This window comes from Hermetia illucens, chromosome 4, assembly GCF_905115235.1.
Source record: "Hermetia illucens chromosome 4, iHerIll2.2.curated.20191125, whole genome shotgun sequence".
NCBI classification, from domain to species: domain Eukaryota; kingdom Metazoa; phylum Arthropoda; class Insecta; order Diptera; family Stratiomyidae; genus Hermetia; species Hermetia illucens.
The window spans coordinates 8,804,120-8,817,070 of record NC_051852.1 but is presented as its reverse complement, the minus strand read 5'-3'; the positions used below and the strand labels follow the sequence as shown (position 1 = coordinate 8,817,070).

The 12,951-nt window shown below is 45.4% G+C and overlaps 1 protein-coding gene across 3 annotated transcripts in view; it reads right to left on the bottom strand.

Moving 5' to 3' along the window:
- LOC119654703 (influenza virus NS1A-binding protein homolog) overlaps nucleotides 1-12,951 on the bottom strand; it is a 250,906-nt gene that overhangs the window by 212,927 nt on the left and 25,028 nt on the right. Inside the window, exon 1 of one of the 3 annotated variants that reach the window (XM_038060218.1) lies at nucleotides 5,250-5,685. The exons of the other annotated variants lie outside the window; for them this stretch is intronic. Within the exon in view, the coding sequence (XP_037916146.1) occupies nucleotides 5,250-5,277 (28 nt within the window). The 5' untranslated portion in view covers nucleotides 5,278-5,685. Of the gene's footprint in view, nucleotides 1-5,249; nucleotides 5,686-12,951 lie in introns of those variants that run through there. 3 annotated transcript variants of the gene reach the window in all.

The following is a 12,951-nucleotide window of genomic DNA, read 5'->3' as shown; positions in this document are numbered from 1 at the left end:
TTCGAAAAGTACTAATTGAGACCTTTCATTTGATACCCCACATGGCCACATTTTATAAAAAAAAATTTTGCACCCTCCTTTCACATGTATGGGGAGCCCCCCTTAAACTTAACACAAAATGGCGTCAGTCGCTGCATGTAAAGGGAACGGCAGATTACATACTCCTACCAATTTTCGTGACAATCGGTTCAGCCCTTTCCGAATAAATCGGCTGTGACAGACAGACAGACAGACAGACAGACAGACGGACAGACCGACAGACAGACAGACAGACAGACAGACAGACAGACAGACAGACAGACGGACAGACAGACATCGAATCGATTCTAATAAGGTTTTGTTTCACACAAAACCTTAAAAATGAGCATTGTCTTCACTTTCGACTTTTGAAACCGAAATTTTTTTGAAGGTGGCGTATTCGGACCACACCATTCTGTGTTCTGACGCTTTGTTTGCGGATCAAAGGTGAAACACCAGCTCTTGTCACCTATTATTGTCGAATCCAAAAAATTTGGATCATTTGGAGCAGATCTTCGACGTGAACGATGCGCTGTTCCTTTTGTTCGGCACGATGTGCGGTGAATAAAAGCCATACACTTTTCGTATCACTTCGTAAGTTTTGATACGATTAAACTCGGCTTGACAGCAAAATTTAATCGCAGCACTTTGCTCTCTAAATTTTTCTTCATTTTTTTGAAGACACATATGTTACAGAAACACGCACTTACTAATATCAAAATGATCGGATTGTGCTGAAACTTGGCATGTGGGAAAGAGAAGGTTGAATTTTGTTTGAGAATCGAGGGATTCCTAAGTCCGCCATCCGCTTAATGGCTATGGGAAATATACTCAGAAATAAAACCAAACATGGAGTGACCGAAGGAGAATAAAGTTACGGTTCAGTGCTTGGGAAACCCAGTACCGACAGTTTTTGGCAATGGGCTCCCGGCCGTCGATGTCCAACGACCTGCCTCAGTAGTTGAACCTTGGTCACTGTGGCATCTAATTTGACAAGTGTACGAGAGGGACTAGAACTGACTCCATCGACAAACACGTTCGGAAGAAGCTCGATTGTTCGCAGAACCCCCACCCGGACTCAAGCTCCCGCGATCACTCCCGAAGTGGGAAGTGTGTAGCGCCGAATCACGCGAGCGATGTTTTACGCAACGACCAGTCTAGAGCTGCCTTTGCTGGCCTGAGTAAAAAAATCATGGAGCTGTGTGAATTCATGAAGGAAATCAGGAACATTCACCAGAATATAAGGGCCATGATAGGAGGCATCCGTTTGGCGAACGGGAAGGCCCAGGACGAAAGAGGGGAAAAGCCGTGGAATAAAAAAGTGAACCAGCCGACTCAAGTAACGCCTGTTTAAAATACAAAAGGGGAGAAACCGCGGAAGAGGCTGTGCGAAAAGCTGAACGACTCAACAGGCCAATAAAGCCCGAAAAGGAAAAAAGGATTCAACTCCAAAAAAGGCGGAGCACATGAGGGCTACGACTGAAGCTGTCAGCGAAACTGTTGCAGCGGCGACCGCGAGAAAAGGGACCGGACCTCAAAGGCGGATGCGGAAACCTGAAAGAAAGTGAAACCACGGAAAAAAAAGGATCGGAGAAAGATGAGACCGGTGGTGATTATCATTTCCAAACGAGATGAAGGGTCATATGCTGACATTCTCAAGAGGGTGAAGGCAGATCCTGAACTCACGAACTTCGGGGACAATGTCAGCCGCATTAGGCGATCCCAGAAGAGAGATCTTAGGCTGGAGGTCAAGAAATCCAAGGACGTAATTGTGGACAAATTCTTGAGGCAAATCGAAAAGTTAGGTCAGAAAGCCGACATGAGGAGTAGCAGACCGAAGATCAATATAATCTGCAAAGATATAGACGAAATCACCATGAAGGAGGAGGTTCGCGAAGCTTTGGGGAAACAATTCGATCTTGTCGGACTACAAGAGTCAGCCTACGGGGGAACACAAACCGCTATCACCAGCCTACCGATAGAGACAGCACTCAAAATATTAGCAGGAGGAAGAGTCAGAATAGGCTGGGCTATGTATCGTCTTAGGGAGTAAGTAACGTTGAAGCGATGCTAGGGTTCGTTCACATTGCGAAGGCATACACTAGTCCAAATAACAGGTCGAAGCAATGCAGGAGTGGAAGGCCATATTAGCAAGGACTGTGGAGTTGACCCAAATTGCCTACTGTGTAAAGAGAAGGAGGGTGTGGATCATCCGCACATTTTAGACAGCAAAAAGTGCCCGGAATACAGAAGAGCCCTTAACACAAACCACAGATGAGGTTGATACAAATCAACCTCAACCACTGCGAAGCGACGCAGGATCTACTCTCGCCAACCATCTGCGATAAAAACGACGATGTGGCTATAATTAGTGAGCCATATCGCAACCACGGTGGTAGCGTTTCGGTCAAAACCAAACGGACCAAGCAGCGCTATGGGCTTGCGGAGAACAAACCTTCGAGGAAACAATGGAGCACCCGGAGGAGGGCTTCATTAGAGTCCACATCTGCAGCTGCTGTTATCTACCCAGCGCTACACTTGCCGAGTATGAGCAGATGTTTGCCACTCTGCTTTTGGATACAAGAGAACGTTGGCCTACCATAATAGCAGGCGATTTTATTGCGTGGGCTCTTGAATGGGGCAGCCGGACAACGAATGTGGGGGATGTGTTCTCCTGGAAGCTTTTGCGGAGCTAGACGTGGTAATGGTAAATGTTGGCGCCTCGTACACTTTCCGGGGAAGGGGCCTGGGATCTATAGTGGACCTGACATACGTGAATGCCCTTTTAGCTGGTAGAGTCGCTTGGCATGTCAGTGAAGACTATACTTACAGCGTCCACCGGGCAATCTGCATGGAAATCAAGGGCGGATCGAACTCAAAAAGATTTCTCGCTGGACAGCGAAAGTCCGCTGCGCTCGAATTCGACATATCTCTGAATGGTATGGCTAAAGAAAAAGCTACCCAAAGCACCCAATGGATGACGGAGGCATGCGACGCCCAGAAGGTGATTGCTCCCTAGTATGCAACCCAACTGCTGGTAGAACAGCGAAATCGCAGGCTTGCGAGCCACGTGTTTCCGGGTAAGGAGGCTTTGCCAGAGGCTCATGGAAAAGCCCGGTGGCGTCCTTGGTCGAGAGGAAGCAGACAGGCAATTGCGTGGTCATCTAAAGGAAGCCATTCGGAGGAGCAAAAAGTATTGCTTCAAACAGCTGTGTGACCATGCCGACATAAACCCTTGGTGCTGCGGAGATCACCCCAGACGACTTGTCCACGCCTCCTGAAACAAATTGTTACCATTCTGTTCCCTCACCACCAAAATAGAGGAAGGCAAATGGTTGTTCAGCTAAATGAGGGCATAATACCTCCAGTAAGTGTGCAGCAGCTGCGGCAAATATGTGGTAGGATCGGTGACAAGGTCCAAGGTTTGGATGGTATCCCCAACCGAGCTTTCAAACTGGAATGAAGACTAGGCCCGACCTTTTCGCCAACACCTTCGAGGTGTGCCTAAAAGAAGGAGTATTCCCTGTCGAGTGGAAAAAGCAAAAATTGGTGTTGCTTCCGAAACCTGGCAATCTACCTGGAAACCCAGCGCGGTATCGTCTTATCTGCCTGGTAGATACAAAGGGGAAGATGATGGAGAGAATCATCTACAACAGACTCACCCATAGTCGATTCCAACAATGGTTTGTCGGAACGCCAGTTATGGTTTCCAACGTGCCCCGCTCTACGGTGGATGCAATTAGTATTGTAGTAAACCCGGCAAAAGACGCACTGATTTCTAGTGGCATTTGTGACGTGTTAGCGCTGGATGTCAAAAACGCATTCAACTCGGCCAACTGATACAGAATTAAAGGAACGTTTGCCGACATAGGTGTCCCCGGATATTTAGCGAATTTGGTGGAAAACTACCTCTCAAAGAGGACTTTCTGGTACAGGATGAGGGCCCCAAAGAATACATTGTCACAGCCGGGGTGCCACGAAGGTCGGTACTTGGTCCTCTGTTGTGGAATATCATGCATAATGGGGTGCTTGCTCTTCCCGTGTCAGAGGGGACTACGATTGTCGGGTTTGTCGGAAGGGTAGGTGGACGGACAGGGTCATTCCCAACATTAGGATGTAGCTTGAGCGGAAACATGGGGAGACCAACTACCAGCTTCTCAGGGTGGTTGTTACAGGCGATAACTGCACCGGTTTGGGTTGGATAATTCTCCAAATTGTCCTTGATGCGATGGAACACCGGAGGACCTAGAGCATGTGATGTTTTACTGCTCAAGATTTGCAATAGAGGAGGAATAGAGGAGGAACCTAAATCAAGTGTTGACCATGATATACTCAATTATTGAGTCAGAGGTATACAGTCCAGACATGCATCATATGGATGATGTGCTTTGAAATTTAAACTGCATATTTCATGGAAATCTTTGAAATTACCGACAACAGGAGTTAAGTCATCAATCATCAATTCATTTCAATCAATGGTCATTCATCCTTGCCATTCACCATCAGCTACAGTTTTATTGAAAGAAACATTTTAAGCAACGTAAATTTATTGGTCATAAATCGAAATCCATCGTAAATTCGCATAATCATTAATACGTGAAAATGATGTAGACATGGTAAATTATACGTTTATTAGCTATTAAAATAAAATACGTGCAAAGCAAATGGAATATTTTGAAGAGAGCGTTTTGCTGGAACGTTTTTTGTTGCATATCACGTGGTCAGCAAACCTACTCAGTATTATCTTCGTGGAATGATTGAGAAGTTTGATAACGAATGAAACACGAGAAAAGTACGACTGACGTTATGAGCAGTATAAATGATGCATATCGGTCATTTGTCACGATTCCGATAAATCTACTGAACATGCGGATATATTCTGTTCGTCCAGTGGGACATTTGAAGGGTAGACAGAATATCCTAGGGACAGATACAGGCCGAAACATTCTTCTCCAATTCCAATTCCATTAGCCTCCTCAATTTTGAACAGAAGCTGATGATGTCATCCCCACAAACTAAAACCAGAAACCCTTGTTCACCTCCTCTATGTCCAACCCCATCCCCTCATCATTCTAAAAGCTTCCCTTTCGAATCAAGAGTTGCCACTAAAACGCAATTTAAACACGCTTCCTGCTCAATGCAATAAGCAGATGTCGGTCAAATATATGCCCTGGTGAGCATAACACACTTAGCAAGGGGAAATATCGCATCCTGGCCAAGGACCAACTTACCACTATCGTAGGACAATTGATACTTCATGGCTCCGGCTCCTTTTAGATGATACAAAGTGGTATAGGCAAATAATATTACACAAATTCAAGGTAGCACTTAGATGTCTCCCAGGACGAACTCAGCGCAAACTTGATTTTACAAAAACAAAAATATAAACTTGCACAAACTCAATATTCTCGTGACCGCACCAACTACATATTATCGAGTCAAGTTCAAGGATTCGAAACTAGGAACGATGAGGAAACAACTCCCGCACTTATCACACTTGTCTCCTGTTGTTGTCCTTCTATCGATGATAGACTTGGTCCTTCGGGGCTGCAGTCAATTTCTGACTCTTCACGTTTCCTTTGATGATGTCCATCATCTGCTCGTTTTAATGGTACCGATTACCAGACAATACTGACCCTAGAGGTAAGAAATGTGTAACTTTGCACGCCACTATTGGACAGGCAACGCTCAAATGCTCTTATTCAATATTTTCTTTTGGTTTTGCAAATGTTTTCTTCCATGTTTTTTTTTTGTTCCACCATTCACGTAACTTCCTGCTCACCCCTTACCTGGATGGCCATAGGTAGAGTACTCCATCCCCGTCAACTCTTTCATTTTTTCAAAGGCTTCTCTCGTAACTTGTTGTTCTTAGTATGTTTCTCAGCTCCGGATATACATAGGTGCGAGGTATATGTTTAAAAAACACAGTGTGCCATTCTGGGGTATGCCAACAATACTTAATATAAACGAGCATACAACCTATAGCCCCAGAAGTGTGCAGTTCAGCAAAATAAATGCGCAAATTTGTGCCTTAATTCTCGTTTGTTATTAAAAGAAGTGCCAGCGATTCGATTTCTTCAATTTTTTGCTGTTCGCTCCCCTAATAAGGCAATATTACGCGATAAAGAATAACAAAAAACGCGAATCATAATATACAATTCGTTGATAGAAGCAAAAACGAGGAAGATTACAACACGCAGGAATGTCGTTACATCCGTAAAAAAAAACTCATTGGAATGTCTTGAATTGACAGTATCGACTATTTAATGTGGTTAGAACATGAACTTTGTAATGCCATAATTATTGGACCCGGGCCTATCCACCATTGATCATTAACAGGTCATATTTTTGCGATTCACGCAAAGCTCTCTTCAATTGATTTGTAGAATCCATCAATGAAATGCAATAATTTGGATATTCCATGTCGGAAATCCATTAATATTACGACGAATGACCGGGGAACCAGTGGCACCTTTTCTATAATAAATGACGCTAACTTGACATTTCTTTATCTCCAGGATTTTCCTTTACAAGCAAGGTCGAGCTCACAATGATCCAACCAAATCACTTGACTTACCCTCACACACTCAACTAATATCACGGGGACGAGATAAACTACAAGCGACCAAAGTTCCATCCTGCAGTCCTACCATTCCCAACATCAAATGAGATGCTGATCGGCAAAGGATCAGAAAGACAAATAGCCAAAATCAGCGTCAGGATTTGTCAGATATCCCATTGAATTGGGTTCATTCTTGAACCAGAGACCGCAACAACCCGTGTCAAACATCCTCAGCAATCATGGATCAAGGTCCTTACCAGTTGGACCACCTTGGTTTCTTTAACCATCCTGAAAGAACCCTTACAGTTGAATTTTTGTACCGAAATGTATTTCCAACTATGAAGTAAAACGAAACCGACGAGACCAAAATTGATCCCGTGTAGACCGGGGTTTATCAAGCGTAGAAAGCGTTAACTCGATTTTAGAAAAATGGCCTGAAATATCTCGGCCAATTGTGGCGAAACATCGGAGGCGCGAACCTGAACGCTATCGTGAATTCACCTCTGCCGCCGCATTAAATGACCGTGGAAACAGCTGATAGCCTTGACAGGAGATTGAGGTGACAAATGTCAAAAATGACATCTTGCCACAAAGACACTCTAATTTTGTCCACCGGCCAGCGAAAAGCCATTCTTTCAAAAGGTCCAAAAAAATGAACAAATTGCAACAAATTTAACGAATTGTAGTGAATTTAACATTTTGGTAATCTTAGAGATATCTGTGATAGTTTCACGGAGAATTTTGCAATAAAGTGTATGGTCAACGAAGCAAACGGATCTTTTCATATATTGGAGACAACGGTTATCCAAACAATGGTGAACTGCGTTACGAAATTGTTTCACGTATCAGCGGAATGGTGATAATCGACGCATCAATGAAAGACTCAAGTCGAAAATCTACCGTAGTACCGTTCACTCAGCGTCGGGGGATCCCTCGAAAGCGAAAACCGACAAGAATGTCGGTCGCCGGAAACCGGCTAAGAAGCGAAGGTCCACAGGTGTCCTGCTCAAGAGCCAGTACCAGAAGGCCATGCATATTCTCAGCAAAATTGCTAAGAATAAGGAGGCCGGTACTGTCGACGAGCGGGATGAAAAAGACCTCCCTAAATACCAGGCGATTGTTGATGAATACAATAGCAAACGCCTGGCTGACGAGCAGAAGGCGGAGCCCATCGCTCTAAAACGCAATCGATCTCAAGACGAGATCGAGTAAGATAAGAAGCGGAGCAGGGTGGGCAAGAGCGCAGACGCTAAGCAACATCCGAAGCAAATTGTACAGCAACCGGCAGCCGGCGGGCAACGTACTGCGAAGCCCTTCAGCGACGCGTTGGCGGATAGCAATTCAGCTAGCGGCAAACTAACGCTGGAGGTATGGACCAGTGTTGAGGCTAGGCTGTCGGACATGGTCTATGTGCATCTCCTGGACACCGGAGGCAAACACCCGAGACTCACCCCCCACTTTGATCCATCTCAGGTGGTCCGTGGGTTCCACGTAATAGCTTGCATGGACCAGTTCTCTAAGGACTTTCTCGGTTCGTGGGTCGCTAAGATCAGCGACGCCTGGGAGGGCGTTAAGCTCAAGATCATCCTTTACGATGAGATTCCCAGGAGACTGGTCAATCGCATCTGGTTGCCGAAGATCCGCATGGGGAAGCACAAGCTCGCCCATTTCCTGCGCCTTCACAACCCCGGGATTCCCATGAACGACTGGGTTGTTATCAAGGAGGAGGAAGCTCAGACAAACAGCCAACCTGTACTATTCCCCATAAACGAGGAGTGCCTGGAGGCACCGAAAAAGGCCGATTGTAAAGTGTGGTTCGGAGTCAGGAATATAATAATAATAATCGTTGGCGCAACAATCCATATTGGATCAGGGCCTTGAAGTGTGTTAGAGCACTTCATTCAAACCCGTAACGGTACACTACAGTATACTGTAGGAGGCAATGTGGTCAGCATGCCAAGGTAAAAGTGTTCCGCTCTGCAAAACCGGGCCACGACCTAGACCCAATCGACGCCGCCAACGAGCTGTTGGAGGAGATGACAATCGACGGTCCGACGGGGGCTGACGAACCCCCCACGCAAGCAGATCATGCTGAGGGTAACACGGATAAATCTGCAGCACTCGAAATGCGCCTGGGCTAATCTGCTCGTCTTTCTCTTAGAGGAAGACATCGACATCGCATTAATACAGGAGCCCTGGGTCGGAAGCGACCGAACCATCAAAGGGCTAAAAAGCAAATATTTTAATTTATTCCACAGCACAGGAGACGCTGATCAGGATAGACCTAGAGGAAGAGTCTGCACGCGTTCCTGTGCCCAGACCTGAGTTCCAGTGACCTAGTTGTGGTCAAGTTGGAGCAGGCGGGAGCAGAGAACGTGTATATTTCCTCGGTTTACATGGCTCATGACCGATTAGCTCCGCCAGAAGAACTACAACATCTGACGAACACCATAACAACAAAGAAAGCCAACCTGCTGATAGGCTGCGACGCGAATGCAAGGCATACGCTTTGGGGCAGCTCCGAAATCAACGAAAGAGGTGAGTCATTCTTTGATTTTATTACTTCAAATCTATCGGTGTATAACAGGGCAGTACACCAACCTTTCATTTCCCCTGCTCGGAGAACTGTGACGGTTGGTAGGAGGTCCTTGATATCACCCTAATAACCAACAATGGGATTCTTATGGTGGAGGACTGGAGGGTGTCTGACCAGAGATCCTTCTCTGACCACAGTTGGATATTCTTCAGTCTAGATCTCTTCGCAGAGGTCTGCAAGCCCTTTAGAGACCCCAGCAGGATCGACTGGATAAAGTTTGGTCAGGTAATTAAGAACAAACTCTCCGGTGCGCAAATTGGTAGGATTGGCACGACAGACGAACTGGAGTCCAAGGTCGGGGCTACTAAATACAGCAAAAAACCCCTGCCACCGTGGTGGAATGAAGATCTCTCTAGTCTCAGGAAGCTGACCAGAGAAATCTTCAATATCTGCTGCAGGCAAAATGCTGGCAGCCTTACAAGGACTGCCTGAAGAAGTACGCCATCAGGACCGCCAAGAGGCGGTCTTGGCTGGACTATTGTCAGAACATCGAAAGCACTAGTGAATCCGCGAGGCTCAGTAAGATTCTGTCCAAGGAACATAAGAGCCCATCCTTCCTTAAAAAGTCGGAAGGCTCCTAGACTACCGTTCACTCTATCAGCCTAGCCTTTCTGATTTTGAATATTGGTTGGCTATAAAAGGCAATGAACGGCGCCTCGCGGTAATGGGGACAAAAATATTGCATTAGACCAATGACCAAAGCCACATCAGAAATGAGGACATTCGCGATCGATATGGGGCTGCATCGATTGTAGAGAAACTGTGAGAGAGGCGTCTTTGAAGTTAAGGACATATAATTCGCGCTGATGCAAACTCACTTATTAAATTTGGTCTAACCACCCAAGTCGGTGGGAAAACAACAAAAAACCGGTCAAAATAACGTTGCCTTGATACGTTAGAAAACGATTTGAGAGCCCTTCGACTCTTATTCAGATCAGGGACATGACCGAACAAAATGGCGTAACCGATCAAGACGAAACCGAGCTGGCTTCTGAACGGCTCAAAAACAAAAAAAGAAGAAAAACGCCATGAAAATAGGATGAAAACTATAACCGTCCCTCAGAAAATATATAGCTTCCAAAGAAAACATATCCAAAAACTCGAAAAGGAAAGAGACCTAACCTAGAAAGTTTGATTGAAGGATCCGTAAAAGATCACCTTTATTTCAATGGAAAATTTACTGTTAACATCTGCGGAAGAGGAAGCCAAAAATGCTGGATCTGCAATCTATATTGAAGAAGCGGAAAGTTTGATAATAGCCGACCCGGTGAGGTTCAACACTCAAATCTTAACAAAAAAATATAGCAAATTTCCTATCAGCTAGGATACCTCTCCCTTCATATACTCAAGACAATCCGAACGTTCAACACCAAAATTACGAATCAAAAATGGGCCACAAGAAAAATTCAATAGCCTCCATTACCTCAAACATTCGATTCTTAGAACTATGGCTTACATTCACCGTCACTATCCCCCCCCCCCCCCTCGACGATTACCTACCTTGTCTTGTTGAGTGATCTCAGTAAAGAAGATCCTCTAGGAAACAAGAGGTGACATCTGAAGCCAAGCGATAATCAAAACCCCAAACCAAGGTGTGACTACCGTGCCGAGGGATGAATGGTCACTCTAGGTACCAGGCAACCCCCAGTTTCAAATAGGTTTGTCTTGGAAAAAAGGGGCTCTGTCGAGGTCGACTTATTTTCGCCGATAAAACCGAGGCCATGCCAGCCAATTATGAGAAACAAAAAAACAAAAAACTCTTAAAAAAAGCAAAAATAAATCTCGATCGTGACGATTTAACCCCGAATGAAGAGGCAACGATAACCTCATTGATGGAGAGCCTGAGTCTAGACTCAAATTCTCTATTTACTCAAGTGGGAACCAATCTGATTGGAACCAAGTTCTTACGGCCAAACTGAAGCAGGCCCCTTCTGCCAGCACTCCTAGCCCCGGGATCCAATCGGCCATTGGCAAATCAGAACCCACGGGATGTGCCAAAGTTGAGGGGAAAGAAGAAACCGGGCACCTGCGGAAACTCGCAAGGCATTAAGCTTTGCTTTGAGTCGGTAGGCGTATATCGTAAAATGTTACGGCTAAACTTTGCCGGCGAAAGCACGAATGAGTGGCTCAGGCAGTACTGCTCATCGCTCAACAATGTGTGGAAGGGTGCACCACTAACCTTGAAAAGGGTCTTTCAGCTGTGATCGTTCAGAAAGTACTTCCTTTGGCTTCCGGAAAAAGAGTGGAATGGTGCTGAGAATTTGGAACAACTTGGAGTCCAGAATAATCCCAATACCGCCACCTGGATGCTGCGGCAGCAAAACAGGAAAGAGAGGCGATAGGCCAGGAACTTTCCTTACTATCCGTGTTTCCAAATCAGACATTAAGAAAGTTCGAGAACAAACGAGCTGTGGTGGACTCTACTACGGACTAGTGACTGTCTGTATCGTGTCGGCTCCTAAAATCATTGAAGGGGAAAGCGCAGCCCTCCGTATCTTCATCTCAACCACAGATGAGGTGCCATATTTCCCAAAAGCCGGATCAAAAGGTTTAAGATATTTATATACCTCATACAAAAGCCATAGGTTGTTGGCCAGGGGCCTAAACTTCCACAATGCTGACCTGTTGTATGTCTATGAAAGTGATCGATCGCGCTCCTACATGCGGGTCTCAAAAGACTTCCAGGATAATTTGGTTAACGACCTATGTGGTGACGACATCACAACGGTCAAACTAAACATAAAAAGCCAACTGGGAGATAAAGAGATTCTATGGTGCTCTGCTTATTTCCCTTATGACGTAGACGAAGTTCCCAGAGGAACATTCATCAGAGCTATCCAATGTGCCAAAAGCAAAGGCATGGGGATAATAGAAGGATGTGGTGTCAATGCCCACCACATATACTGGGGAAGTTCCAACATCAGTGCCAGAGAATCGAGACTATTAGGGTGTCTAGTAGGAAGCGATCTGGAGATCCTCAATTTGGGTAATCAACGTGACCAGGCGATAGGTCATCGACATCACGATGACATTCCCTGACATTACGGTTCTGGTCGGAAAGTGGAGAGTATCAAACGATATCACACTCTCGGACCACAGGCGCATTGATTTCGTAATAGGCATAGACCCACCTCCGGCCACTCCATTTCGGAATTCACGGAAGACAGATTGAACGACGTAAAATAAAACTGAGCGCCCGAGTTACGACCTCTGGGAAACGCATCAAACCCATTGTTGGAATTGAGGCAGAGCGGGAGGAACACAGAAATCCATAAAGAAGGGTACATTTCAGCTCCAAGTTAACGTGGAAGCACCATAACCAGGAACAATATCAGAAATCCTGCAGATTGCTCTGGTGCTGTAGGACTGCGATAGGTAAGCCTTGGGGACTTTCACCAAAACGGATTCATTGGATGTTTACATCCATAATAAAAACCACATTTTGATGTATGGGTGTATCGTCTGGTGGCCGAGACTGAATTTGGCTAATAGCAGAAGCAAATTCGGTTGCCAAATACGACACATTGTATGACCCAAGAATAAATGTCCTTGTTCCTGTACCGACAAAAATATCTTGCGATCACTAATTGATTCGTTGTTTAGTGCCTGAACGGTATGGAATATAGCGTCTTGGATAAGAATTTCAACGGGTGCCAAACTTGATTCACCTTTTGGCGAAAGGCAGCCCCTACGGCAATGTTTGAGGCGTCGACGAATAAAGCTTGGAGTGTTTTTTGCTGAGGTAATATCAGAAGAGTACCATCCACGGGCTGTT